A 27362-nucleotide genomic window follows, 5' to 3' on the forward strand; every position below is an offset into this window, starting at 1 on the left:
CTCTTCTCCGAAGAGCAGCAGGAAAACTCCAAGCGGTTTTGTGTTCATTGTCAACATTTTATTTATCAAACCATTAACATTTCATTTTACAAAAAGACATACAGATGACTTGAAACTATGGGAGGTGCGTAAAGCTCAATGTAAGCCTTGAATATACAGTTGCAAACGGTTCCAAAAAAAGTCAGCAAACAACTAGAGGAGAGAGCAGCATATTTACAAAAGTCAGGTTGAGTAACAGATTTTACTTTTTTTTATTTTGTTTTTTTTAATCTCAAATCTTCTGTACAGTACAAGACAAGACAACATCTCAAATGTTACCAATATGTACGCATTACATACAAGCATTCAAAAACAACTTCAACGTCATTGTCGAGGTTTTAATAAATCATCAGGCGTGGAAGCACGAGGAGTTTAGTCCTCCAGCGAGTAGTTGGGGTTGACGACCAGAACAACTTCTTCTTCCTCTGTTGTCGCGGGTTCCGAGCCCTTCAGCCCCGCCGGAGACAACTCGATGAGGATGTGATCCTGGGAGGGAGCGCGCACACACACACACAAACACACACACGGGTTAAGCCACGCCGGCGTAAAATGACCGCCAGTGTCATATCAGTGGTTGCGTTTGTGGAGTGGACTCACATAGTGCACCAGTCGGTGGAGGACCTTCTCTATCAGACCCTTCTTGTTGACGAGCTCCTCCTCGGAGTCAATCTCTGACTCGATCTCCTTCAGGTACCAGTTGACCACCGCGCTTTTCTTCAGCTCCTCCTCCTCCTCAGCTGCAAAACAAAGACAGCGAGGGGGGGAAGGAGTGTTAGGACCGATTACAGAAAGAGAAAAGAAAATACAAGTATAGGGAAATACAAAAATGCTTTTCAGTGACTCGCACCTTCCTCGGCGCGCCGCAGATGCAGGACCAGCAGGTTGGAGATGCGGCGGTACTCGGGGAAAGACAGACGCAGGGCCGGTTTGGCCTGACTGACAGACTCGGAATGCCCGTTCACGCCATCGACGTGGCCGTTGGTTCCATTATTGGTGTGCCCGTTAACGCCATCCACTTGGCCGTTCACTCCATTAGGGACGGCGCTTCCTGTGACGAAAACACGGATTTCAGTGACTGTACAAACTACAGGCCCAGTTTAGATATGCATGTCACGTCTCTGCATGTGCATACCATCCTCATCCTGCTGCTGCTCGTCCTCCTCCAGGTCGTCATCCTGCTCCAGGTTGATGTCGGGCGTCTCCACTCTGATGATGGATTTGTTCAGAAGACGGAAGGCTTCCTTCACATGTTTGGGCTGCACCTGAAGACACAAAGAGGAAAAGCAGCAGTCAATATCCTGTATGTGTGTGGGAGAACTTACAATACATTATTTCAGTAAATTAAACATTTCCCTATGGCCCAAAGTGTTTGGGGGTTATTAAATAATCCTATTGCGAGTATATTACATCTTGTGGTTCGATCACGTTTTGGAAAAAAAAAAGTACACAGCCATTTTCTGGCTCTAAGTTTTGGAACCTGAGCTGCGGCTCTTCGGTTTGAAATCTATACTTGCAGCTTGTTTTCTGCAAAATGGCTGAACAGCAAATGAACAAACTGCTGGACGGTGCCCACCTCATCACAGCAGTGCATGCGCGCCATGCCCTCCGAGAGGCGGATCATGCTCTCTAGCTGCCGCACCGTTATCCTCCAAGCGGACTTGGTCACGCCTCCGGAGCCATCTCGCTGGCGGAGGCGCTTGTACTGCTCGACCATGAACTCTTCCGATTCGCTGGAGATCTACAGGTGGATATGCAACGGTTAAGTACACGCCGTCAACCTGATGTGAACACACACACACACACACACACACACACACACACACAGTGCAGGCTGACCTTGGGTTTGAACTGCCTTGCGAAGAGCAGGTATCTGCGGATCTCGTCCAGCGAGTACAGTCTGTCCACGGACTCGTCTCCGCGGCAGTGCAGGTCCACGATGCGCCTGGCGATGGCGTAGTCCGTCACCTAAGACACACAAGTATCAGCTTAAAACCTCACTCAAACTGTTAATAACACCTGTGGGGAAACTGGAACGTTACCGCATCAGAGCGGAGGGTGCTAAGTAAAAAGTAACAGAATCGACAAATGCTCGGACTGCACTGCACCTCATTACAGTCGTCCACCAGGATGAAGAAAAGGTCGAAGCGGCTCATGATGGGGGCGGTCATGTTGACGTTCTGCTTCAGACTCTTGCTGCGGTCGTAGCGCCCGCCGACCGGGTTGGCGGCAGCCAGGATGGAGGTGCGAGCATTCAGGGTGGCCTGGAGGGAGAGACGGGTTAAAGGCCGGTTATTCTGCGGCAGGGACGGATTAAGAATCAAGCTGGAACCCGTTTTAATTGTATTAATCAAGCAATGAAATGCTGATGCGTCGCCTTTTGCATGCATCGACACGGTTTCCTTTGACCAATTTGTGGTGTAAAATTGACGATAAAAACGCACCAAATGTTTCTTTTTTTTTGGTTCTCCTTTCTAGCTTGACAGACCAGACAGAGTAACAACCTTTAGGAGACACAACCGTGACGGCGTTGTGTAAACACTGGGTTAGCTTCGCCTGCGCTACCTTGACTCCGGCCTTGGTGATGCTGATGGTCTGCTGCTCCATGGCTTCGTGGATGGCCACCTGGTCCTTGACGTCCATCTTGTCGAACTCGTCGATGCAGCACACGCCCTGGAGGGGAAAAACACCGTCATTGTAAGAAACACCGAACACCCCACGCCCCTTCTTCTCTCTCCCGTCCGCAACACTCACGTTGTCAGCCAGCATCAGAGCTCCGGCCTCGATGACAAACTCGCCGGACTCCTCGTCTCTGACCACCGCTGCCGTCAGACCCGCAGCGGTGCTGGCCTTGCCGCTGGTGTACACGGCTCTGGGACTGAACTCCTCCACGTGCCTGCACATACGCACACAAACACGCATTTAAAATGCCACCCAGCCTGAAAGGTCGGTCCTGCCTTTGATGGATCACAATGTCTCAGCAGTTCCTGATGATTTGACCGTAAGCTTCCTCACGTACTTGAGGAACTGGCTCTTGGCAGTACTGGGGTCTCCGACGACACAGACGTTGACATCTCCTCTCAGCGCGATTCCCTCCATGGTCGTCTTGGGAACGCCTCCAAACAGCATCAGCAGGACGCCGCGCTTCACCTCGTCATTGCCTGCAAAGCACGGTGGCCCCACGTCCCCATTTAACTGCAGAGATAACTACAGATTGATAGCGAAGACTTTGACTGGAAATGGAAAACGTCAAACGGCGGGTGCAGCGCTGACCGTGGATGGTGGGGAAGAGGCTGGTGCACAGGTTGTGGTACAAGTTCTTGTCCTGGCTCATCTCGAACACTTTCTCCCACTCCTTCTCGGTCATCTGGCTCTTGATGCTTTCCGCCGTCTGCTCCTCGTCCCGCAGCTCCTTTCCGCCAAACTGCAACAAAAAAAGAACATACTTTTCAATGCCGGCCATGTCTGGAGCGCCATTTGCTTCTCTGACTGAGTGCTATGGAAATGCATTCATTGCTATCGGGTGTGTGTGTGTGTGTCTGTGTGTGTGTCTCTTACTCGTGGGTTGGTCGGGGCCACGTTGCAGGCCAGGAAGGCCAGTCTGTAGGACAGCTCTCGGACTCCCAGAGCTTTCAGTCCTCTCAAACCGTCAGCCTCAAAGCCCTGGGGACCTCCAGCTACGCGGGTGCTCGTCTCTGCTCGCACACCTGGAGACGGGACGGCCATAACGAGAGTCGTTCGGTGGCAAATAAAAAAAATTCCCTATCTGTGACTTGAAGACTAAAAATGTGTTCAATAATCCTACCGGGAGTGCTGAGCTGAGAGACGTCCGGCACCACAATGAGGGTCCCGGTGAAGTCGCAGCGGTCTCCGGCCTGAGCCATTTCCACGGCCTCGGCCCTCAGGACGATCTCCAGGGAGCGTGGGATCGAACCCCGGGGCAGCTCCGCCTGAGTCTCCTGGATACGCACCTAAAAATGTTTTAATAAAAATAAAAAAACAGATGCACACAGACTTAGACTCAGGTTGTAATCAACACACAGAGACGCGCGCACGCACACACACACACAGCCTCGCTTGTAGTTTACCTTCTGGAAGTCGGTGAACTTGGACTTGTGCGTGTCGAGGTGGAAGCGGGAGCGGTTGTTGCAGACGGGGTTCCTGCAGATGGTCGGTGGCGAGTATTTGAACTGCTGAGGGACATCTTTGATCAAGGCCTGGCAGTCCATGCACAGGAAGGTGCCGCTCACCTGGGGAGGCCATCGGAAAAGAACAATTCTATAATAATAATTGAGTTGTACGGAGGGGCACCTCTGGGTGCTACCAAAGGTCCACTCATTATTTGAGTGCATGCATTGACTGAGGGGCATCTCACCAGCTCAGGGTGGACAGGGTGCGTCCTCACCACCTGACCGCTGATCCTCACCAGGGTGCCGATACGCATGGATGACAGCTCGCGGATCCTACAATAAAAACACAGGATTAGGGCTGATGCCGTTCTCTAACGATGTGAAGAAGAAGAAGAAGAAGAACAGCAGCAACTGGTTGGTTTGTGTCCTACTTGTGTCTGGTGGGCAGCTCCTCGAGGGCGACGTAGAACTCTTTGTTGAGGGGAACGTTCCCATGGTCCCGCGCGAAGTTGCGCACTGCCCGACAGAGGAAGGGGTAAACTCTGAAAAGAAGGAAACCCAGAGTCCTTCACGTTAATCCACAGATCTGAGACTAACGTGTTGATGAGGCAATGACCAGGATAAGGAATGGCCATACGGGTCTTAATAGCTCAGTCTAGATTATTAAAAAAACAAGAGACATATTAAAAAATTGTCTAAAAGAGATGGGAGAGTGAAGTATAATGAATGTTATCACAGTGATAAATGCTGGGAAAGTCTTCTGGAAAATGTTGGGCCAACAAGGTTTTTGATTTTAAGTGAAGAAGAAGAACTACTAAGTTCACCTGTAGTACTCCTCTTGGATGGTGGTGGCCAGCTCTTGGTTGAAGCCCTCCAGGTCCGTGAAGCTCACCAGCAGGGTGTTCCTCTCGGGCCGGATCAGCTCCTCGGCCTCCCGGACATACTTCACCTCCCCGTCTCCGGTCTGGTACCTGCACACGGAGCCAGGCAGCGGCGATACATGAGTAAACACACAAACCACTACCAACACGTCATGTGTGACCCTCCATAGATGCCGATGAGGACTATTTTTTAAAACGGGTCTCGGCCGACGAAGACACAATGCGGTCGAAGCCCGCTGCAGCCCGACTTACTCCTCCAAGAAAGCCTGGAACAACTTCTGACATTTCTCAGCCAACTCGTCCTTCACCATCTCCCCGGCATTTTCCGCGGTGGCTGTGGCGACGTCCATGCTGAAACACGCGTCAAGCTGGAGTACAAAGATTCAAAAGAGACGTGCCGTTCCACTCCGGACAGATACACACAGCACGCTACGGTCCCGACAACAGAGCTGCAGTTTCGCGCGAAAAGAGAGACACGTGATCTTTGGCGCGCCGCTTTCGACCAATCGGTGAGGCGCTGCAAACGTTTTGCGCCGAGGAGCCAATCAGGAGGGAAGATGTCTACCGCCGCGCTTCCGGTTTCAAGGCAATAAAGTTCAGACAGGGGGCGGGGCTTAAAATTAGGGAAGGAGACAAGTTTAAAAACGTAAAACGCAAGAGAAGAAGAAGTTTAAAAACGTCTGTCTTCGGCTGTGTGCTTGTCTTCGTCCATTTCAATGTTTCTTTTCTAGTTTGTGCAAAATGCTGCTCACATTTCAATAACAACTGTCATATATGGTCAGATATAGGAGTTTAGACAGCCGCTGCCGGGGCTGCAGCTTCATTCTAGTTTGCCGGGTGAAATGAGAATGAGTTCAGTTCTCTCGTATTTTCGTTTTTGGATTCCGACAAAAAAAACACAACGAAAAACCAGTTGTGGGTCCGTACACGGACCCTTCAGCTGCAGCAGACTCATATCTTTAACTTGTTGAATTTATTACCAACAGATTAAGGCCTTCATGATTAATGTACCATATATGTGTTTTGTGTGGATGATAAATGGTAGTTTCCTTCCCTGTCAGTAGATGGTGGTCTTGTGATATGCAGCGGGGCCCGCAGTTGCTGTCTGTATTTATTTCATAAACAAAGACTTCCAAAGGTTATTTTACTGACAGAAAACAGTAAGAGAAGTTCTGACCTAATTAATGTCATGTCAGTATGTTAATTTAATACTTCTTATCTTTAAAACAACAGATCAGCTGTTTGTTCGGCACATTATTTTCTGAGATTTCTCTTGTTTGTCTGTCAAATGTAATTCAGTTGTCTGAAGCACATTACATTAATTTACTGAAATATTTATTTGTATCCCCTTATTGTTGTCATTACATGTGCAAAGAAGCATGACATAACTCTAACTCTAATACACAATTAGTTCACATGTACCTTACCTTTTGCTGTAATCCTGTTTTACAGTAACAGCTTGACTTTAATGTTGTTACATTATAAGCGCTTTAATGTAGTTGTGCTTCAGTGTTTGATGCTGTAATTGTGTTGACCTTTACAGACAATAAGCTGGTAATAAAGCCAATGCAGTCTCAAAAACATTCAATAACTGACAATTGTACAGTGATCACATTTTTGCAAAATACAAATATTAAATGCACCAAACAAAATTGCATTCACAGCAAATGCATCCAACACATTCAGTAGCAAAAGATTTTCAGTAATTACATTCTTGTCCAAAACAACCAGACCAGAGTCAGTCACTTTTTATGAAACACAATTGATATCATTGTGAAATATGAGCTATTTGTTTATCATAAAAGGATATGCATGCACTATTTTATTCATGAAGAAAGTATTTGCCTTTTTTTTCAGTGGAAACTGAGCAAATACAATCCTCTGAAGAAAGCTATGAGATACCATCAAAAGCTCTTCAAGAAAGTGGATCTTGAATTAAGTTTACTTTTTTTTTTTGTCAAACTGCTATTTCCGAGATCAAGAATAAACTATCAAGCTCAACATGGCTTTGTGCAATTTAAACACATTTAAAATCACATTTAAACCTGCCTGAGGTGTTCATGTCTTCATGTGTGTAGTGTGTATACACAGCTAACAGATGTCTTGTAATAACACACTGTACGGATTTGTTTGTGTGTATTTGTTTGCATTTCATTCACTATGATTATAGTTGCTTTACACGGCGTATCAGTCATTCTTTATCTGCTAACGGATGTTTTATAAGAGGAGTTATAATTGTTTACAAGCACACAGATGAACACTTAAAAATGTATGTGCATGATTTATTAAGTGCTTAGCAGTGATGCAAATTCACACACAAAAGTGTGCAGTCGGTGTTTGCAGGGCTCACGTCTCAGAAGCATTTGTCATTAAAGTCATTAATGTCTATTTCTGCTCCCACTTCATTCTCACGCCTCCACCTGCTGGGATCAACACAAACCTCCTAGCAGGCTATTGGTTTCACCTGTCACATTGTACTAATCCACCAGGAACAAGGCAGGAAGTTGTTGCAGGCCATTTGGATGCAACCCAGTCTTTCTCTGCCTCTTTATTTCTCCTTTTGTCTTGACCTGTGCTTTTCCCACGATTGTTCAACAGCAGGAAACTCAGCTTGTCTGAATATGAGGGAACCTGACCATCTGCACATACATACACACACACACACACACACACACACACACACACAAACGCACACACTAAACCCCTAACAATCTCAGGCATGTGTCACAAGAGCATCAGTGCCATCACGGTTGGCGAGGAGGGCGTTTTATATAATATTTCCTTTTGAAATGTATTGAAGTAGATCTATCTAAGTTGTATGTAAAGTACCTCAATAATGTATTTTAAGGTCAAGTGTATTGCTGACAAGTTTAGTGTAAAAAACTGACAGTATACCAGTACTGCTGCTACTAGTAATGAACACATCCAGAGACACACACACACATGTAACCGGTAAGTATAGCTCAAAACTAGTAGTAATTTTCTGGTGAAATCATGCCGCAGTCCCCAGACAGGAACACAATAGTGGTGTCAGGTTTGTGGCAACAGCAGGTGGAAAACAAAACGATGGGAACAAACAGTTTCAAGAGCAGCAGGATATGAGAGAGAAGAGGGCAGATATGGTTTTAAAGGAGTCATTTCCTGGCGAAAATGTGTTCACATGGTGACACGTGTTCATCCCATTGGTGGCGTACCCCCGGACACTGGACTTTAAATGAAACATAGATTTGGCGTCGAGTTCATGTGCTCATGTATCCACACTGGGAGAAGAGAGCGGGGATTGTCACCCCTTTTGTACACAGACTCCCATCTTTAGAATCATACAGAAGGTTATGCTAACAAACACACACACACACACACACACACACAAACTAATCGTAATATTCCTGACGAGCAAAGTCAGTAAGTGAAGCTATGCATGTGTTTGATGTGTGAATGAGAGCCTGGCTCAGCATCACTAGTGAGGATACATGTGTACTCATGAACTGTCTTTGGTACAGTGCACAAACATGCTCCCGGCTAATGTAAATGAAGCTGTAACATCTGGATTTTCTTCTCCTTTTGTTTTTCTTGAAAAAAAATCATATTTATTAAGACAGCTGCATCTTTAACTAACTTGGATGATGAGTGGTCGGCACCTCTCTGAATGCAGGGCTGATAAAGGTGTGCAAGCAGCTCTGTATTGTTTTCTATTAGTGAGGACACGAGTGTGTCCATATATACACCAGAGTCCATATATTTAGATCATGCACATCACCATGGTCATTCATGAAGTCCTTCCAGCGTCGGCCCTGACGCATGTTGTGAAACTCATTCATTCTGGAGCAGCTCTGTGCTGCTGAGTGCGGAGAGCTGCTCGGCTGTTTGATTGTTTAAGCTGCTTGTTTTTCCTAAAATGAGCTGCAGGAAGTCTTTCCTGTTTTGAACACACTATGAATAGAAGAGAATTGTGTGCATGTGTGTGTGTGTTTGTGTGTGTCTGTGTGTGTGTGTGTGTGTGTGTGTGAATTAGGCAAAATATATGAAAAACTAATAGGTATACTTCTTTCTGCATTGACTGGGAAGGGAAATATTCCAAACGTATTCTGTATGTATATATAAAGCCACATGGATACGGGATGAGATGCACATGATAGGACACAGTTGCAGTGATGCCACACAGTCAAAGCTTCATTGTGGTGCTGTATTCTTCCTTTTCGTCTTTCTCACAACTCTTTTCTTCATCCTCCACCACTCCGCTTCAGGAAACAGGACACGGTAAACTTCCAGCTTCTGTTTCTTTCACTTCCAAGTGGAAGTATGTGTGTGTGTGTGTGTGTGTGTGTGTGTGTGTGTGTGTGTGTGTGTGTGTGTGTGTGTGTGTGTGTGTGTGTGTGTGCGTGTGTGCATTCATGTTCTGGAAAAATGGACCTCCTGACCCCCTCATGCTCCTTTCTTTCTCACGTTGAAGAAGCAAACTGTTTATATCATCAACACAAATGGGCAGCCTCAAAAACAGTGACACAAACACATCCGCATGCGGCCCCACACTAAGACACACATGCGTAACTCAGATACACCTGGGTATCACGCCTAATAATAAAAATAAAAAGCATAGTTTCTTTTTTTTTTCCAAAGAACTACACCGTGTCCGTGCTCCGGATCAGTGGGTTCAGATGGCAGGCGGCTGAGTGTTTATGATTCAATACAAAAGGAGATTAAGATAATAAAGATAAAGACGCGCCAGTCTGCCAACTCAATTTGTCACTTTTTTCAAAGAATCTTTATCTGCATGCAGCCCTGGACACTGCCGGCTGACATGTATGAGATCAATTAGCATTTTTTTCCTGTCCTCTTTTTCAACGTGTTTTCTGTGATGAAGCTGAGATGCCTTCATTGTTTGTGCACTTTGGGCCGTCATGATATTAAATCTCACCCACTCAGAAGGAGACTTGGTGCGGGCGGCATTCGCTGGGGTTGAGTGGTTCCAGTACAAGCCAGACATTCGCAGTTTCACCCAGGAAGCAAGAAAGATATTTCACAAGAGGAGACATTTTCACAAATGTGGGTATTTTGCTTAGTTTATTTCAAACATCTTCAACAGCACACAACAAGCACAGCAACACTGAAAACCAATCTAACTACAGTATTTACAGGAGAAACCGTCGCAGTGAGGGAGAAGACACGTCGTGGGCCAGCAGACGGCTCCTTATATTCTCAGACGCTTTCTGAAATTGTCCTTTAAACACACGTCTATACACACAGTGAACACAAATATGTACAATATAAGCAAACACTAGCTGGAATGCAAACTGGAGGACTCCGACTCCGTGGTCGTGGACGCCCCCGGACGTCTTCGTGGTAAAATCTTTAAACTGGAGGCTCGGCTCAGAGTGAGCGCTCTGCGGGCCGAACTCTTAAACCCGGCCCCCAGGAAGGCGTACAGCAGTGGGTTCAGGCAGCAGTGTGCAAAGGCCATGGGCTCGGCCACCGCCAGCCACACGCCCAGGAAGGCCTCAAGCCTGCAGCCGCGGGGCAGGACCTCCAGGCGCAGCAGAGTGTCCACAGAGATGCCCACTCCGTAGGGCAGCCAGCACACGAAGAAGCAGAGGACCAGCGCGATGGTAGTCCTGACCGCTCGCCGCTTCTGCCGCTGGCCCCCGAGCGGCCCTCGGGTCAGCCTGGTAACAATGACGCAGTAGCACACCAGGAGGACCAGGCCCGGGATCACCAGACCCACCAGGACCAGCTGCAAGTTGAAGACCGCGACCCAAAGAGGAGCGTTGTATTCTGGGTAGAACCGCTGGCACAGAGTGGCCCCGTCGCCTCCTTCCTGAGTGCGGGCAAATATCAAGTCAGGCACCGCCAGGAGGCCAGCAGGCAGCCAGGCGCCTGCAAAGAGAGGGGAAGACAAACAGAAGTAAGGGACCAGGGAAGAAGAGAGAAGAAGAGGAGCGTTTCCAAAGGAAAAAATAAGCATCAACCCGAAAGCAAACCAGTCTTTGACCACTCACCGACATAAACCAGTCTGTGCGCCAGCAGCTGCCTCAGGCCCCCGGTGTTGGTGTCAGTGGCTCGGACCACCGCCAGGTAGCGGTCCAGGCTGATGAATGCCAGGATGAGCACGCTGCCGTACAAGTTGACCGTGTAGATAACGTGCACGCCGACGCAGGCGGCCGCTCCGAAGCGCCAGTCGGACATGGCCGAGTCCACGGCCCAGAAGGGCAGCGCCAGGACGAAGAGGAGATCAGCCGCCGAGAGATGGAGTCGGTAGCGGTCTGTGAGGCTGCACTTTGACCTGTAGACGAAACGCAGGGGGAGGTTAACTACGAAGGCCGTTCCTTGCCGGTACTTGTCGAGGGGGTTCGCCGGATCAACAACCAACCACTTCACCAAGCCCCTGACCTGCGTTGGCAGCCCAGCACTATGACGACGAGGCCGTTTCCGGTGATGCCCAGAGTGAAGATGAGGGCGTAGACCACCGGCAAGAAGACCTGCTGAAGGTTATCGGTCATCACATGCTCCACGTCACATGGCTCCTGCAGATCCGCCGCCAGGTCACCGGAACCAGAACCTGAGCCTGTGTCATTGAGGTCGTAGTCGAAGACGATATGCTGGAGAGATGAGGAGGAGGATTAGAGGCAAGAAGAAAAGGTGAAAATGCAACAAGTGATCACAAACACAGACTTGCGATTCAACACAAAAGCTCCCACATTGGACAACCCTTACCTCGTAGTAAGACATGACGGAGGCAGTCCCTCTCCTTACTCAATGGACTGAAGCTCCTGTCCACGGGGGATTTATAGCCCTGTTCAAGCTCCTCCTCTCGACACTCCAACACATCTGTGTTCCTGCTGAAACGTGTTTCCTGTTTTCCAGGCGTCAGGTGCCGATAGTGGTTCTATCACAGGATGCGGTGTTGTGTGCGCGCACTGCTTGAATTGTTTTGGCCCCAAGACCTCTGGTTCGTGATAATCAAGACCTATTGGCAGTCAGGGAGGCTGCTGATGGGAATCAGAGAATGTGTGTGTGTCTCAAAGCTCCATGCTCTGTTTAAATCAGGACAAGCAGCAGGAGTTTGAGCTCTCACCAGAGTGTGGAAACGTCTTTCATGGATCATCGTGGTGGAGAGGGAGCCACCCAGAGAAGGATTGTGGCATTCTGCAAGTGAATGCGAGATGATTATCGGCTGTGTTCTAGTAACGCTCGCAAGACTTCCTCTGATCTTTCAGCACAAGTGGACCATGAGTGTGTGTTGGTGATACTAGAATGTCGCCGTTCCAAGAACAAAACAACGGTATTTCAACACTAATGCGTTTCTTCCTATGCTTAAGTGTTAACCTGGATTTTTAGTGTTGACTGGAATACTTGATAAATAATAAAAACAGTGATTTTTAAATGCTGTAGAAAAGTCAAATAACAAATGAATAGAAAAAGGAATTTAAAGGAAGATTTATATTTCCTCATTTTAAATTTATTTATGAAAACTTTCACATTTTGCTTAATTTAATTTACTCATGAAGTCTGTCTATCAAATTAAATCTCACACTTTCATTTCCTGTCTATTTCAGAATTTACAGTTTCCAATTCCGGTTGTTTCAAGTTCAAAGGTGTAAACACAGCACAGAGCAGAACAGCTGGGGATCGGGCCAGTGGAGCGTGTTCAGGCGTCTTGGGAACTTTTAGGTGGTGGCACGCAGCACTGCACCTATGAAGTCAACTTATAGTCAATATGGAAACAGTAAAAGGTTAAAGCAAGAAACTAATTAATTGTGAGATGGAATATATTACATTTGAAATGATGAGGTTCCATTTAGAAACTCAATTATTAATCAATTCATTTCATTATAATTGTATTAATTGATGTGGATAAAACTACAATTCACATTAGTCAGCAGACTTATTTCCTGGCTTGGCACCAGCAGTCCTGACTTTAAATTCCCATCCTCTTCCAATAAATTAATCCCATAAATAAACAGCAACACCTCAAAACCCAACTCTCAGTCCTTATCTCTTGCTCATTTTCCCCAACCTTCCTCCACATTCACTGGTATCAGCACCAACATCTAGAAAATAACATTGGCGTAAAAAGAGCTTTGTCTTCCTGGTTTATCCTCATAGAAAAGGATCCTGACAGTTTGGTAAACCTGCTTCATGGAACAGGAACTGCAGTAATTGGGATTGTGCTGCTGAAGAGCATTCTTGTTTTTAAAGCAGACTTCAAGCGCTCAGTACAGGAGACACACAGGTGCACATCGTGATATACTTTAAAGGCTGCATTCCATTTAGATGTGGCCATTATTATGCATACTTGCTCAATGAGACACTAAAAGGTTGCTAATGTTATTGATTACACCTGTGCTTTTCTCTCTTTACAAGTTATCTGTCCCAAAACACAAGGCACATTATAAGGCTGCAGGGGCTAATATGAAGTACCCAGAGTGCTGATTCTGTCATTAAGTGGCGCCCCCATGTGGGCTTCTCCAGAACATCTCTAACTTGACCAACAAACTCCGTCCTTCACCATGTTTACAGAAAACGGCCGTCATGTAGTACTATTTAGCAATGCGGTAAAAACAGCATTAATGCAAAAAAAAATAAATATTTATTCACAATAGTCATATTGAATGAAACTTTAAATAAATGCCATTTTGAAATTCAAGCAAAAAATAAATAACGTGCAAGTACGTGTAACTGCAGCAGTACTTCCAGGCCAATATTCAGAACAGAATAAAAGCTGAACAAAAAACATTACCAGTAAAAGCTACAGTGAACACGAAAACTTTACAAAACAATGTAAGTAGCTTAAACAAGCGCCGGCGTCACCGCACTAGCGTGTTTCTCTGACGATCATGCTGCTGTTGCCACGCAACTGGGCAAGCAAGTCTCTTAATCCACCCGGCTTCTTTGGCGCTTTCTTCTCGGGTGGGACCTCTCTTGGCTTGGTGGTTTCCACGGTGACCGTGGAGGGGATCAACTTTAGAGTCAGATTTGTGTCTGCTTGATTGCCGCGACCCTTAAATGCAGGAGGGCTGGTGGAGGTTACACTGATGCGCTGGCCATTAATAAAGCTGTGGAGACGCTGACGCTGCTGCTGCAGCTGTTGCTGCAGCTGTTGCTGCTGCTGCTCCTGCTTCTGCTGCTGCTTCTGCTGCTGCTGCTGCTGCTGCTGCTTATTAGCGACGCTACGACCCCGAGAATCCCCTCTTTTTGTCTTCCTCCTGTTCTTCTTCGTCTCCTTTTTCACTGGCACTCTGACAGGCCGTCTAAGGTTCCTGAAGCAAAAAAAAGAAGCAAATTTAAGACTTTTTATGTTTTATTCGTGAACAGGCTTAGTGCTTTTTACGGTAATGTTTTCTGTGAACAGATGAATTACCTCTGAAGAAACGCGTGCGGCCTGGAGCAGGCTGACGGTTCTCCCACACACTGCGCAGGTCGTTTTGCACCTCTGAGTCTTTTCTGAACCAGCTGTAGACTGATCCAAAGCTTCCTGACAAAACAGTGAGGTGCCATCATAGTGAACTGACAGCATAAGCATGTTTACTGGCCAGTAACCAACCGCACAAGCACACACACACACACACACGTACGTACCTACGCACAGGCCTTACCCTATTGCATTTGGCAGCCTCCTCGGGCTCCAGCTCTTGATCAGGACCCACTGGTCACATGTCAGGGACTTGGGATCTGTGAGAACAAAGCAGACCGAGCAGTTGAAAATGTTAACAAGCACAGAAGAAAGACTGATCCACTGAATGGTCCATGTGTTGCGCTCTCCAGCGAGTGTGCCATTACACATGTACAGACGAAAAAACAGATATTTTCCTCTGTTTAAAAGAGGTAATTGACAAAGAATGAAAATAACTCTAACTAGTTATATTGTATTAATTATTCATACTGACAGCAAAAGCAGATGGTTCTTATCAGAATCAGCATGATTGGCCAAGTATGTGTACACATACATGGAATTTGACTTTGACTACAGGAGAACAGGATAGTTGATAGTAGGCTAAGAGGGAGGAAATGGTCTGTGTGTGCTGAGACTATGGTGCGGCCCTGCATTAGCTGTTATTTACAATACATCTGTCTTGTTTAATAATGTTTGACATGGCAATAACTCACATTAAATGTTCCTCCTACGTCGATGGAACGAGGAACGAGTGAGCACTCACCATTGTCTAAGAGCTTGTTTTTAATCGGTGCCTTGATCTTTCTTGCCTTCTGGTAGACAGTCTTACATGCTAAGCACAGGCCCTGTGAAGGCCTCAGCTTCTTGGGAGAGACACTGTTATGGAGGAAGGAAGGACCAGAGGCGAAGCTGCTGGTGACAGAGACACAGTCGTCATCTGAATCATCGACGCCATCATCCGCCACCTCTACACACATTATTTCCTCCTCCTCAGCGACACACTCGCTGTTAATGATGTCGATGATATCGCGGTCCTTCGTCTCATCTGCATCGACTATGTCGTCATGAGCTTCGGTCTCCCTCAGTGCCGTTCTCCGTCTCTTATTCCTCCTCTTGCGCTGGATAACATCTTCACTCGGACTACAGCTTCTCTGGGGACTCCTTTTGGAAGCCTTTGGTAGTCTGGAGGAGCGTCTGGGATACATTGCTAATTTCCACTTGATAGAATACTCAAAGGACCTGCAACGGAGAGCACAACAGTGGGTGACCAAGCGCCTGAAAAGTGTAATACATAGGGGTGTCATCACCAAGCTGCACAGCTTTATCTTATTTCAGTCGCAAGCCGAGATTGCTTCAGAAAGTTCTCTTGTGATCTTTACCTGTAATATTCAACTCTTATCGACGATGACTGAATGAATGACTCCAAGCTGTCCACATCATACTCAAAGTCAGCCGCTGGCCTACAGAGACAACAAACCACTTTACTGGACAATCTCAAAACAGTGGAAGGGACAGAAAATATAGCACAATAATACAAATACGGAGTTGTCCCTGTTCTGATCTCCATAGTCAAATCATTTTCATTTTGAAAACCCAAATGTGCCTCAAGGGGCTTTACAATCTGCATGGCATTGTGATGTGACCTTTCCCACCTCACAGCTGTTGGAGTAAACTTGACCAGGAGGATCACAAAGGATCCGCCCATCTCACTCTCTGATCACACGATCCTGTGTATCTACAGCTAACTACATAGAACTGCATTGCATTTTGTCTCGAGCGCCCAGGAGAGTAAGGTAAGTGTGCCAAAACACTTTTCCCCCATAGATTCATATGAACTAGGTGTTAAAACAGGACCTGTCCAGAAGCCTAAGGCTTGACCTCAGGAGGAGGGAAAGTGAACGACGAAGAAACGTCAGAAACATCGCCACTGTGTAAAGTAGCTACATTCACATTTGAGCATCTTAGCTAGCTACGCTAATCAGACAAAAACCGCAAACAGCACTGAAAGCTTCTAAGTATGACGTCAGCGTTGGGACTAATATATGACACTTACTGTTTCTCCAATATTTCACTCTTTGCGTGATTCGACATGTTTATACCTATTTTACTGGACATTTAACGTCAGGACTACAAAACAGCGAGGCGCTTACTTGTTACCATAGCGGGCTCGTGACTTATTGAGCTCGCGGACTTGGACGTTCGATTTGTTGATTGTTGTGCTCGAGGATAACCCGCTTGAAGATACGCGCGGCGGAAGATGGAGCGGAACTTGTTCTTCTTCTTTGGTGTTTATTGGCGATTGACAAACCAGCTCAAAAAGGCGTTACCGCCGTCTACTTCATGAAAGTGTGGAGCCGCAGACGGGGGAAATAAAGAAAAATTCATAAACAAATGTGGCTCTTTCGGCAGAGAGAGCTATTCTTGATACAATCATCTAATTAACTCATTTGAAATATACAAGGTATATCAATATACAATTTTATATATACATATACATATATATATATATCTATATATATATATATATATATATATATATATATATATATATATAGATATATATATATATATATAGATAGATAGATAGATAGATAGATAGATAGTATATGCCTAAGAGTTAATGTGACTGTGCGTGCGTGCATGTGTCACAAAATAATGACAGAGTTGTTATGCAAGTTTTCCAAATACTATTATTATTATTATTATTATTATTATTATTATTATTATTATTATTATTATTATTCCAGCAACAACACTTCTGTTTAAAGAAGTCCAAACTTTATTAACACTTGCATTTTAAAGAACATCTTTATTGTCCAATCTGTTGATCATGTTCATCATAGACTTTGAGCCACATGACCATATACCCAACCCAACTATGTGTGTCAAAACACTGCCGTTTCCTCCACTGAACTTTTCCTCATCCCCCATGCGCAGTGTCGGGCAGTGTGATCGTGTGCTTTTTTTCATGTATACGGGTCGCAATAAATTCCCTTAACCAGTAACTAAAACACTTACAGCCCCATGTCAATTATCTCCAACTGCCAGCTCTTCATGACTGTAATTGTCAGTCTTGTTTAGGCATTGAACAAACGCCTCCCTCTGCTATTTCACAGAGGAATTTCAGCAGCCCAGATAAAGGATCCTGAAGGGCGGGGGCTGTTTAGACAGGCATTCAAAGCACAGAGAAAGGGGCGTTTTCCTACATTGCCTCATATTTACCTCTGTGGTTGGTTTCAGTGAGCTGCAGACACAGGAGCGAAGAGAACAATGTGGAAAGCAGCAGTGTCTGTGCTCCTGCTGCTAAACATGGCTGTGCAGGTGAATGGTGCCGGAGATAAGACGAGGGGGTCTGTGGCAGAAACCCCTCGGCGAGAGATGAAGGTGAAGGCCGGAGAGGCTGCCAACACAGTTCCTGCAAGTGACGCTACTTCTGCAGGTTTCCTGGGCAACTTGCTGGTGGTTCCCATGGATGGGAGTCACTGGGTGGGTGTAAAGGCCATTGCCCAAGAAATGGGCCGCCGTGGACACAGGGTCACCGTGGTCATTCCAGAGATCAGCATGCGGATGGGTCCAGGGAAACACTACGACACCGTGACCTTTCCCGTTCCTTATGACAAGGCTGATATGGATTCTGTCTTGTCCTCGCACATTAACGTGCTCAAAAAATCCGCCCAGACTTTTACGGAGAAGATACAGTCACGAGTCTCACAAATAAAGAGAATTGTGGGTTTCATCCATATCACGGCAGAGAGCCTCCTGTTCAATGACAGTCTGATCGCACATCTGGCAGAGCAGGTGAGTGCAAATGCAGATGGTGAACATATTATCAGGAGGTCAAATCTAATAAAATACAATAGCCTCACTGAATGCAACATTTGTGAGGCTTTTATTTAGACTGTGTCTACTTCTGTTCACCTTTCGGGTCTGTTGCTGTATTAGCTATAACGTGTTGGTGTCATTATAAACAACATTTTTAACTAATAAAGTTGGGACAGTGGTAGAAGATGTATTCACATTCTTTACTAATGTATAGTGTCAAACATGCAGAAAGAAAAATGTCCTCTATTACTGACATTAAAATATATGTCATGACTGGTAATACTGATGTGTCCATGTTCAGGAAGCATTTACTGTTCTCGCTAGCTGAGGTGGAGCTGAACTAATCAGTAGTCCAGTGGTTCGGACCTTTGTAATGGGCCACAAGATACATCTGAGGGGTCATGTGACAAATTAAGGGAGAGGAAATGTACACTTTGAGGACATTATACCCTTATGGACAGTTATTTAAATGAAACCAATGACGTTTAGGGAGAAAAGGACACAAACCATTCACATCTGAAACACACACGACATGACACGACAACCTTTTTGGGTCACAACCAAAAATGTTATTGGTTTAGTAAATTATAATTACACCATACTGTAAAATCTTAATCTTACTCAAGTAACAGACTTACTTTTCACCACGAGAGAAGGACGATAATCTGCATGAATCCCATCTTCTGTTAAGAATCTGCCCATGAGTTTATTGAGTGAAAGGAAATGTTGCTTTATTGGTGCACGCTGTTGACGATTCCTTCCTTCCTCCTGTGTTTCCTTTGCACCTCTTCAGAACTTTGACGCCGTCCTCACAGACCCCATGGTTCCCACAGGCTCACTACTGGCTCGGAAACTCGGTGAGTTCTGTCCCACTTGGATTCCTTGTGCTCTTATATGTCTGCACATCTTCTCACCAATATATAAAATCCATTTCAGGAATCCCCACAATAAATCTGCTGCGGGGAATTCCATGTTCCTTGGATATGCAGTCTGCAGGCTGCCCGTCCCCGCCGTCATATGTGCCCCGCTTCTTCACCAGATACACAGATAAAATGAGTTTCAAGGAAAGAGCGGTCAATACTTTGGTAAGCAAATGCAGTCAGAATTGCATAAACAGGTGCATGCATGAAGGGTGGCCATGTTGAAAAATGAACTCACCTATCATTTATAGGCAGAACAGAGAGTATGTGCGTGTGAGTGTGTTGTTTATTGCTCTGTGATGCCTCTGACCTACAGGTGGCTTCATTGGAGCCGCTGCTATGCCGACTGATATACTGGTACTTTGATGAAATAGCCTATCGGTTCCTGGGAGAGAAGGTCGGCGTTGCTGAAATGCTGTCAGACTCTGCTATCTGGCTGCTGAGGTAACGTGCAAAGGTTATATATTGATATTTGGGAGAAGAATGCACACTGACCTAGATTATTCTACTTAGAAGTACCAGTGGCGGGCCGTGGGTTTTGTCACTATGCCTGCTGTTCTGTGGAATAGCTCAGTCTGCCACTGTGAAGTACTTAAGGCAGCATAAACTCATACACTCATAAACAAGGGGGAGATATAATGCAACTGTACTGTTACTGCTGTTTCATGCCACTGGACCACACTGAAATGATACATCTTACATTAAGTCTCACATACTGATAAATGTTGGGATGCTGTGTTTAAACAGGTTGGACTTTACCCTGGAGTTCCCGCGCCCAATTATGCCAAATATGGTACTAGTTGGTGGAATCAACTGCAACGTGAGACATCCTCTGCCGGAGGTAAGGTTTTTGATTGCAATAAGATTCTTTTTTTATTTCACATTTTAACTTTCTTTGTTTCCTCTGGACTTTATCTTACTTATTTTAATGCAGGAAGACACAGAGATAGATAGAGAACGAGAGCAATGACAGACCTGCGTGTGTGTGTGTGTGTGTGTGTGTGTGTGTGTGTGTGTGTGTGTGTGTGTGTGTGTGTGTGTGTGTGTGTGTGTGTGTGTGTTTTTGCAGGATTTGGAGTCCTGGGTGTCAGGAGAACATGGGTTTGTAGTGTTCACTCTGGGCACTATGGTACCAGATCTGCCAGAAGAAATAACCACCATCTTCCTGGAGGCCTTCAGACAGATTCCACAAAAGGTACAGGAAAAAAATAAAATAAAATAATTAAAAAATAAATTAAAAAATTAAAAAATAATATATATATATATATATATATATATATATATATATATATATATATATATATATATATATATATATATATATATATGTTCACCAGATGTCAGTAACAACTCAAGTGATCCAGACATACAAAGAAAACCAAACAAATACATGCAGGAATTAAGTTATGTGTAATACAATGGAATGACACAGGGAAAAAGTATTGAATGCGCTGACTGAAATGTATTTAATACTTGGTACAAAAACCTTTGTTGGTTCAAGCCGCCTCCTGTTTGGAGAAACTAGTCTCATGCATTGCTCAGGTGTGATTTTGGCTCATTCTTTCACACAAACAGTCTTCAAATCTTGAAGCTTCCAGTCAGCTGATTGGCTGGGCCCTTCTAGCTGCTTTATTTTCTTTCTCTGAAACCAGTTTCTTTGACCGCGTGTTTGGGATTAAAAGGCTTTTGAGAGCCCTGACTGAAATACATTTTAGTCAGGGCGTTCAATACTTTTTCCCTGTGTCATATATATATATATATATATATATATATATATATATATATAGATATATATATAGATATATATATCTATATATATATATATATATATAGATATATATATATATATATATATATATATATATATATATATATATATCTATATATATTCATATATAGATATATATATATATGTATATATATAGATATATGTGTATATGTATATATAAAATTGTATATTGATATACCTTGTATATTTCAAATGAGTTAATGTATATGTATATGAACATTCATGAAAATCCATTTGGAGTAAAACATCAATGTAATAATCAAAAATCAATAAATGACACGTAGCGTCTATTGATAGGTAATCTGGAGGTACACTGGAAAGGTTTCTGACAGTGTCCCAGAGAATGTGAAGTTGATGAACTGGGTGCCTCAGAACGACCTGCTAGGTCTGTAAACCCACTGCGACACATCCTGAAATCAAATGCGAAAGCACTTGACTCGATAAGGCGACACTATAGCGTAGCATCTAACGTCATTGTGGTTGTTGTGTGTGTCAGCACATTCTGGAGCTCGGGCCTTCATCACGCACGCCGGCTCGCACGGTCTCTTTGAGGGACTGTGTCATGCTGTTCCCATGGTGATGGTGCCAATCGGTGGGGACCAGCCCGACAACGCCGAGAGATTGGCGAGCAGAGAAGTCGGAGTGGTGTTAGATATTTTTTCGATTACCACAGAAAGCCTTCTTCAGGGACTGAATGAGGTCATCAATGACACCAGGTGAGGGGGTCAGAAGATCACGTATCTCATTAAAAACAAGTTCCTTAAATTTGTGTGCTGATGATGATCAAAGTAGAAAAGATTCATAATCAGATTTTCAAACTACTTCCCTTCAATTGTCATTCTTAAACTCTCATCAATCTGTTTTTATCCAGGTATAAAGACAACATACAGAAGCTGTCAGCTCTCCATAAAGACCGGCCAATGGACCCACTCAACCTTTCAGTGTACTGGACAGAATATGTGATGCGGAACAAAGGAGCAAAACATCTCAGATCGACTGTCTATGACCTCAACTGGTTCCAGTACTTTTGCCTGGATGTAATAGCATTGCTGGCTAGTGTAGTGCTGGTCTTTGTAATACTGTCAGTACAATGCTTGAAACTGTTCATCAGGAAACTGGGCAGGAAGAGGAAGCAGGACTGATGTGGTGATTCAAACAATCGTCTCAGCAGGATGTTAAGGAAGATTAAAATCCCATCCCTGTGGTTAAAATACATGCAACGTTAAGTTGGTTGTGGTTTAAAGGTGTACAAAGCAGAAGAGAGACCATGGGGTGATCACAAAAACCTTTAATGAACAGAAAATACAGAATATTATTAGACTCCAGACTCTGGGGCTCGGGGACCACAATTAGTGGCCGCCCTTCTTGGGTGGGAACAGGGCGTACTCGACAGCCAGAGCAACGGTAAAGGCAGCAAAGCCCCACTTGAATCCTTTCAGCAGCACATCGGACAGAGTGATAGCACGGGCGAAGCCGCCTGAGTATCTCCAAGCTTCGTTGCTGCAGAGTCGAGAGTCGCGGCGACAGAAGAGAAACATAGCGAGGAGGGTCAGGAATAAGATGACTTAAACGTCCATAATATCTCATGTAGGTAGAAGTACTGACCGTGCCCAGGGATCCTTGAGGCCCCTGGCTGCTAATCTCTGCTTCGTGAACTCCAATGGCGTTCCCTCCACCTTCCACTGCCGCCAGTCTGGCATGGACATCTTGTTGTGGCCGTGGTCACCTCCCATGCTGAAAACATACAACAGATAGATGTGATTATTCATAATAACTTCCTTCATATAATAATTATTGTTTTAAATTTAAAAATGTACAGCTGTGAGTAAAAAACACTCAGTTAAAGCAAAATGAAAATTTGAGACCTGCAATAATTAAAATTGTTTTGAGTCTAAAGGGTTGTCATAAAAATATTGCTTTGGTGATCAAAGAGCCAAACTGCTGTAATATTTCTGTTATGTAAATGTAATCATCTGTGGTAAAAAAGCTCATACATAAACATTGAAAGATACACAACTTCATTACACTTTCAAATACATGTTAATGGTCATTGTATAAGACGAGGCATGACAACCAATGGCTCTGGTTATACAGTGTTATTACAGGGAGGTGAAGGTATTTTGCTCCTGTCCTTTAGAAAGTTATGTACATGTCGTCTATTATAAACACACCTGTCCACTTTAAAACTTCTAAACACATATTCTGGGTATTTTAGGTTTCTCATTCACAATGTGGCCCTAATTCCAAGTTTTTTTTATAACACTAAAACAAATGAAAGTATTCTACAACATAACACCTCATTTGAACCACTAACATGTCATTGTCATTGAGAGACCAATTGCTCCAAAACCTTAGGATCATGACGATTAGAATAAAGTTTTAAGTTCATCACACAAGATATATGTTTTACAATAAACTTTGAATTTGTTTTAGTTTTGGCGAGAGCATAGATACAAACCACCGGTTAATCAAACCCTGGTACAATCGGCCACGTCTGCTACCTGTGTGCTGTTTCTAATAAATACCCATTTAAGCTGCTCGTATCTGCTCTACGTTGCATAACGTTATGTAAAATAAAGGCTTCCTCTAAACACTGAACACCGGTAGCATCTCGGTAGCATCACGCTAGCTTACCGAGCTGTCTCGCTGCACAGATACAACTGCTGCATTTGTTCTAAGACGCATTAGCCACACCTTCATTGTGTGTTAAGATAGTTGTGTCAGACACTGTGAACAAGCAACGAAAGATGGGACACAAATGTCAAATTGTATCTAGAAAAAACATACTGTACCTGAGCGGTTTGTTGTGACCTCTGTTGTTGGACTAAATGTTTACGACAGTGAACTTTGTCTTACGGTAACAGTACGGCACAGCGTTTAGGACAAACCGCCCGAGCGTCTTTAAAGGAAGAGAGCCCTCCAGTCATCTTGTCTATCGCGCGAACTATTATATGTGCAGCATATTTAGGCATAGAGTAAAACTATGCATTTATTTATTGTTGTAATATCCTTCTGTGCATTTGTGAACTGTAAGGCGGTAGTTGTTTCAGCATTACGACATAAAGTACAATATTACTTTATGCAGCGGATACTATTATTAACCTGCGTGTTTAATCTTCACTGAAGGCCATTCTAATATAAATACTTCTGAATACTTACTATCAATCAGCTGGCAGGCTACTGTAATAGTCAATGGAGCCATTTAATAACAACAATACTTTGTCTTATCATATCCAAAGATTTTTAATTTTCATATACCAATTTACAAATGCATTGGGGAAAAATATTCTATATACATTTCAATAGTGATACTAATCAGACACAGAGTTGCTAATAATTACATTAAATGATGTACATTACATGCAAGAATAAATCAATTTTATAACCAGGCCACGATGGTGTCTCTTTTACAGTGCTTGTGGAGCCTATATATATATATAAACATCTGTGTGTGTGTGTGTGTGTGTGTGTGTGTATGTATATCTATATACACACACACACACACACACACACACACACACACGCACACACACACGTGTGTCTATGCACACAAGTGAATTAGAGTTTGCTTTTTGGGTTGAGCAGGTCCTTCAGAGCGTCAAAGTTCTCCCCCTCTGGAGCCTGCGGCCATGCACTGTGGCCTGCAGAAGAACACACAAAACAACTCGAGAATGTAGTAAACTTTACAGTATGCTGCATAGTTCGAACATTATATATCATAAAGACCGAAGTGTGGATGCTGTAGCAGGATAAACGTACTGGGTATCTCCCACATGGAGTGGTACAGACTCTGTCCTGCATCAACCCTCAGGGTGTCTCCGGAGATGTAGGAGGCAGCAGGAGAGAGCAGGAAACACACTGCTGATGAGATCTGAACAGCAAAGCACAATGTTTTTTTTTAAATAGAAGAAATCACTGCAGTCTATAACTTTGCAACAAAGCCGGACACACAGCACATGCTCTATATTTATTGATCTATTGCTCCCAATTAACATGTGAACCATTTGTATTTTATATTTAAATTTCAAAATACAGCCTGGCATAAGTTATTATTTAGAGAGTGAATTTTACTAATTTTGAAATAAATTTCAGATGTTTAATATGTTAAATAAATATGTTATTAATATGTTAATACATTTAAGATGTTTCCCCCCGTATACCTTGGCCATATACCCAAAGCAGTAATCAACAAGACAGATGTTTGTAAGTTTACTTTTGCGAGATTCAGCCTGGACTTTGAATGCACAATCAATGACTTAATTCAGCACTTGAAAACATCACAAACAACTGCTATTTTCAGCTTCACGACCGGCATTTCATCTGGGTATCGTGGCCGTCACACACCTCTTCTGGCACTCCCAGCCTCTTTGCGGGGCTAAACGGAACCGACATCTTGAAAAGAGCTGGTCCAAGCTCCTTGTAGTTCTCCATCGCAGTTTTGGAAAAGATTGTGCCCTGCAACCAGATAAAATGCACAGATTTGAGATTGGTGCAGTGCACACATGATGACCTCCCACACACCACGGTGTGTGTGCATAGACTGTACTCACAGGTGCAACAGAGTTCACTCTGACCCCCGAGGCTGCCCACTCAATGGCCAGACTCTTCGTTAAGTTGTCCACTGCTGCTCTGGCTGCCCCTGTGTGGCTGTCAGGGAGAGGAGAGATTGAGCGTGCCAGTTGTATGTTAGTGTGTGAATTTGGTGGGCGGTGCTGCTTACGCCATGCCTGGAAAGCCCTTCCACATGTCAGCGATGATGTTGACAATCACACCTCCGTGCTGCTTCATCCACGCGGTGTAGACTGTGCGGATTGAAAAACAGCTTCAGTCACACGGAGAGAGCTTTAACAACAAAACACACACACACACACACACTGGGCCAGAGTTGGCTGTTGGAGTCTCACCCTGCTGGCAGCAGTGGAACGTTCCCGTCAGGTTGGTGTCTATCACCGCTTTCCAGCCTTTGGAGGACATGTTTTCGGTTGGGCTGCTGAACTGACCTCCTCCATTGTTCACCAGAAAGTCTATCCTGCCGTACCGCTTCAGCACCAATGACATGAGCTCCTTCACCTGCAGCAGGGGGTGGGAGGTGGGGGGGGGATCAAAACCACTGACAACATCAACATGGAGCAGTTCCAGAGGCTGAAGGTATGTGCAGGCCTCTACGTGAATGTATATGTATGTAGATACAGTCTATGGTGCAGGCCCACCTCATCCTCGTTTCGGATGTTACATGGCAGAGGAGTGACACTTGCCGGGCTGGAGGCAGGGATTTTTTGACTCATCTCCTGAGCTGCTGCCTCCAACCTCTCTGCCTTTCTACTGGAGATCACCACGTTGCAACCTGGAGACAAAGTAGTCAGCCAATAAATGACTTCAAGACGGGACTTTTGTTATCATTATTTGTTATGCGGTCACCACAAGTCGGTGACAAAATGCTTGCCCTTATGTTATTTTTGTTATTTGTACATATGGATGACTCCAAAATAAAAATGTTTCGTTGAAGCTATCAGGAGTTCCACTGAATGTTCTTGGGAGGAAACCTTTGTTCTCATTGACACTTACATTGACATATAATACTGTATTTATTCAGCCAAATTCTGTCCCAGGATATTTCTGCTTACTGCCACGCACTGTAAATGGGTTTTGTTCAATCATACCTTTAACACACACAAAGAGCTGCTACCAAAACATCGTGTCTTTACAGTGTTTACACAGTTTCAAGGCCTTTGCTGGACTGACAGTCAGCCATGTCTTCCTCTATGTGTGTCGAAGTTCACTCGGCTCTTGCTGTCAGTCACACTCCACACACACACCACATGGACACACACGGTCTCCCGACCCTAAACCCAGCATCACTCACCCAGCTCCAGCAGCTCGGCAGAGATAGCTTTGCCGATACCGGTCCCGCCACCCGTTACTATTGCAACTTTATGGTTGAATAAACCCGGTCTGAAAACACTGGACACCGCCATACTTGTTTTTTAGCCCGACTGAGGAGGAAAGCGCTGTGGGATAAAAAAAAAAAAAGGGCAACGCTTGCGCCCCCTGCTGGACATTTTATGGAAGTGGATATCTTCAGTGTTTCTATGCTTCCCCTTCAGGAATGTAGTGTACTGTTTTATTCACAGTTCAGGTTTCTGTTTACAGATGTAGACCTTTACGTATCTCGTTGATGCAATACCAACAATAGTGAGATTCTAGAAGAAATTCCATCTGTTTTTCTTGACTTTTTCCAGAACGTCGTCCACTATTTAGTCACGTTTATTTCACGTGCTTGAGAACGTTACTTGAAACCAGATATTTAGATATTTTAAATGTCTTAAAAAATGACTTCGAAAATTGACTTCGATAATTGAAAATTCTATATTTTCTAAATCAGTCTCGAAGTTTTCA

At 44.5% G+C, this 27362-nt stretch overlaps 6 protein-coding genes across 7 annotated transcripts; 1 reads left to right on the plus strand and 5 right to left on the minus strand.

Annotated features, from left to right (window-relative positions):
- Positions 1–82: 82 nt before the first annotated feature.
- mcm6 (minichromosome maintenance complex component 6) lies at positions 83–5481 on the minus strand. Its single transcript, XM_068570962.1, has 18 exons — positions 5300–5481; positions 4991–5137; positions 4598–4708; positions 4412–4499; positions 4125–4286; positions 3842–4007; positions 3595–3743; positions 3310–3460; positions 3056–3197; positions 2791–2932; positions 2602–2709; positions 2145–2300; positions 1876–2004; positions 1613–1777; positions 1172–1301; positions 887–1087; positions 637–776; positions 83–525 (listed from the first exon to the last, which is right to left on the minus strand). Exons 1-18 carry the CDS (start codon positions 5395–5397, stop codon positions 412–414), a joined length of 2499 nt encoding a protein of 832 aa, XP_068427063.1. The 5' UTR covers positions 5398–5481; the 3' UTR covers positions 83–411.
- A 4649-nt stretch (positions 5482–10130) lies between these two features.
- On the minus strand, positions 10131–11779 carry LOC137781367 (C-X-C chemokine receptor type 4-like). The gene is made up of 4 exons (XM_068570095.1): positions 11756–11779; positions 11432–11640; positions 11041–11324; positions 10131–10918 (listed from the first exon to the last, which is right to left on the minus strand). Exons 1-4 carry the CDS (start codon positions 11768–11770, stop codon positions 10323–10325), a joined length of 1104 nt encoding a protein of 367 aa, XP_068426196.1. The 5' UTR covers positions 11771–11779; the 3' UTR covers positions 10131–10322.
- A 775-nt stretch (positions 11780–12554) lies between these two features.
- Positions 12555–16853, minus strand: si:ch211-227n13.3 (uncharacterized). Of its 2 annotated transcripts, none has more exons than XM_068571094.1 (6): positions 16489–16853; positions 15815–15895; positions 15199–15674; positions 14638–14713; positions 14403–14516; positions 12555–14301 (listed from the first exon to the last, which is right to left on the minus strand). In XM_068571094.1, exons 1-6 carry the CDS (start codon positions 16548–16550, stop codon positions 13857–13859), a joined length of 1254 nt encoding a protein of 417 aa, XP_068427195.1. In that variant the 5' UTR covers positions 16551–16853; the 3' UTR covers positions 12555–13856. The 2 variants fall into 2 exon arrangements, with proteins under 2 accessions (XP_068427195.1, XP_068427196.1); XM_068571095.1 differs by having other exon boundaries at positions 16586–16852.
- Positions 16854–17686: 833 nt separating this feature from the next.
- LOC137782123 (UDP-glucuronosyltransferase 1A1-like) lies at positions 17687–22179 on the plus strand. Its single transcript, XM_068571243.1, has 9 exons — positions 17687–18233; positions 19051–19114; positions 19194–19342; positions 19494–19621; positions 19925–20018; positions 20247–20372; positions 21264–21351; positions 21463–21682; positions 21838–22179. The coding sequence occupies exons 1-9, from the start codon at positions 17706–17708 to the stop codon at positions 22106–22108; spliced, it is 1668 nt and encodes a 555-aa protein (XP_068427344.1). The 5' UTR covers positions 17687–17705; the 3' UTR covers positions 22109–22179.
- A 57-nt stretch (positions 22180–22236) lies between these two features.
- On the minus strand, positions 22237–23828 carry ndufb3 (NADH:ubiquinone oxidoreductase subunit B3). The gene is made up of 3 exons (XM_068571244.1): positions 23759–23828; positions 22572–22700; positions 22237–22466 (listed from the first exon to the last, which is right to left on the minus strand). Exons 2-3 carry the CDS (start codon positions 22697–22699, stop codon positions 22316–22318), a joined length of 279 nt encoding a protein of 92 aa, XP_068427345.1. The 5' UTR covers position 22700; positions 23759–23828; the 3' UTR covers positions 22237–22315.
- Positions 23829–24466: 638 nt separating this feature from the next.
- pecr (peroxisomal trans-2-enoyl-CoA reductase) lies at positions 24467–26960 on the minus strand. Its single transcript, XM_068571377.1, has 8 exons — positions 26830–26960; positions 26177–26310; positions 25871–26036; positions 25687–25768; positions 25517–25613; positions 25311–25421; positions 24726–24837; positions 24467–24607 (listed from the first exon to the last, which is right to left on the minus strand). Exons 1-8 carry the CDS (start codon positions 26939–26941, stop codon positions 24525–24527), a joined length of 897 nt encoding a protein of 298 aa, XP_068427478.1. The 5' UTR covers positions 26942–26960; the 3' UTR covers positions 24467–24524.
- Between the last annotated feature and the right edge of the window lie 402 nt (positions 26961–27362).

This window comes from Clinocottus analis, unplaced genomic scaffold (assembly GCF_023055335.1).
Source record: "Clinocottus analis isolate CAN_PGR_092001 unplaced genomic scaffold, fCliAna1.0.p SCAF_11, whole genome shotgun sequence".
In the NCBI taxonomy this organism is placed as follows: domain Eukaryota; kingdom Metazoa; phylum Chordata; class Actinopteri; order Perciformes; family Cottidae; genus Clinocottus; species Clinocottus analis.

What these genes read in the sequence shown, in the direction of transcription:
- mcm6 (XM_068570962.1), bottom strand. Translation starts at nt 5,397, where the DNA reads ATGGACGTCGCCACAGCCACCGCGGAAAATGCCGGGGAGATGGTGAAG. An exon ending in TTCCAGGCTTTCTTGGAGGA is followed by an intron (nt 5,138 to 5,299) that starts GTAAGTCGGGCT and finishes CTCCGTGTGCAG; the next exon opens with GTACCAGACCGGAGACGGGG. An exon ending in GAGCTGCCCACCAGACACAA is followed by an intron (nt 4,500 to 4,597) that starts GTAGGACACAAA and finishes TTTTTATTGTAG; the next exon opens with GATCCGCGAGCTGTCATCCA.
- LOC137781367 (XM_068570095.1), bottom strand. An exon ending in GTGCTGGGCTGCCAACGCAG is followed by an intron (nt 11,325 to 11,431) that starts GTCAGGGGCTTG and finishes TTTCGTCTACAG; the next exon opens with GTCAAAGTGCAGCCTCACAG. An exon ending in GCACAGACTGGTTTATGTCG is followed by an intron (nt 10,919 to 11,040) that starts GTGAGTGGTCAA and finishes CTCTCTTTGCAG; the next exon opens with GCGCCTGGCTGCCTGCTGGC.
- si:ch211-227n13.3 (XM_068571094.1), bottom strand. Translation starts at nt 16,550, where the DNA reads ATGTCCAGTAAAATAGGTATAAACATGTCGAATCACGCAAAGAGTGAA. An exon ending in ATAAGAGTTGAATATTACAG is followed by an intron (nt 15,675 to 15,814) that starts GTAAAGATCACA and finishes TCTCCGTTGCAG; the next exon opens with GTCCTTTGAGTATTCTATCA. An exon ending in CCGCACGCGTTTCTTCAGAG is followed by an intron (nt 14,302 to 14,402) that starts GTAATTCATCTG and finishes TTTTTGCTTCAG; the next exon opens with GAACCTTAGACGGCCTGTCA.
- LOC137782123 (XM_068571243.1), top strand. Translation starts at nt 17,706, where the DNA reads ATGTGGAAAGCAGCAGTGTCTGTGCTCCTGCTGCTAAACATGGCTGTG. An exon ending in TCGCACATCTGGCAGAGCAG is followed by an intron (nt 18,234 to 19,050) that starts GTGAGTGCAAAT and finishes GCACCTCTTCAG; the next exon opens with AACTTTGACGCCGTCCTCAC. An exon ending in TCAGACAGATTCCACAAAAG is followed by an intron (nt 20,373 to 21,263) that starts GTACAGGAAAAA and finishes GTCTATTGATAG; the next exon opens with GTAATCTGGAGGTACACTGG.
- ndufb3 (XM_068571244.1), bottom strand. Translation starts at nt 22,699, where the DNA reads ATGGGAGGTGACCACGGCCACAACAAGATGTCCATGCCAGACTGGCGG. An exon ending in CTCAAGGATCCCTGGGCACG is followed by an intron (nt 22,467 to 22,571) that starts GTCAGTACTTCT and finishes TCGACTCTGCAG; the next exon opens with CAACGAAGCTTGGAGATACT.
- pecr (XM_068571377.1), bottom strand. Translation starts at nt 26,941, where the DNA reads ATGGCGGTGTCCAGTGTTTTCAGACCGGGTTTATTCAACCATAAAGTT. An exon ending in ACATCCGAAACGAGGATGAG is followed by an intron (nt 26,037 to 26,176) that starts GTGGGCCTGCAC and finishes CCCCTGCTGCAG; the next exon opens with GTGAAGGAGCTCATGTCATT. An exon ending in GGCTGGGAGTGCCAGAAGAG is followed by an intron (nt 24,838 to 25,310) that starts GTGTGTGACGGC and finishes TTTGCTGTTCAG; the next exon opens with ATCTCATCAGCAGTGTGTTT.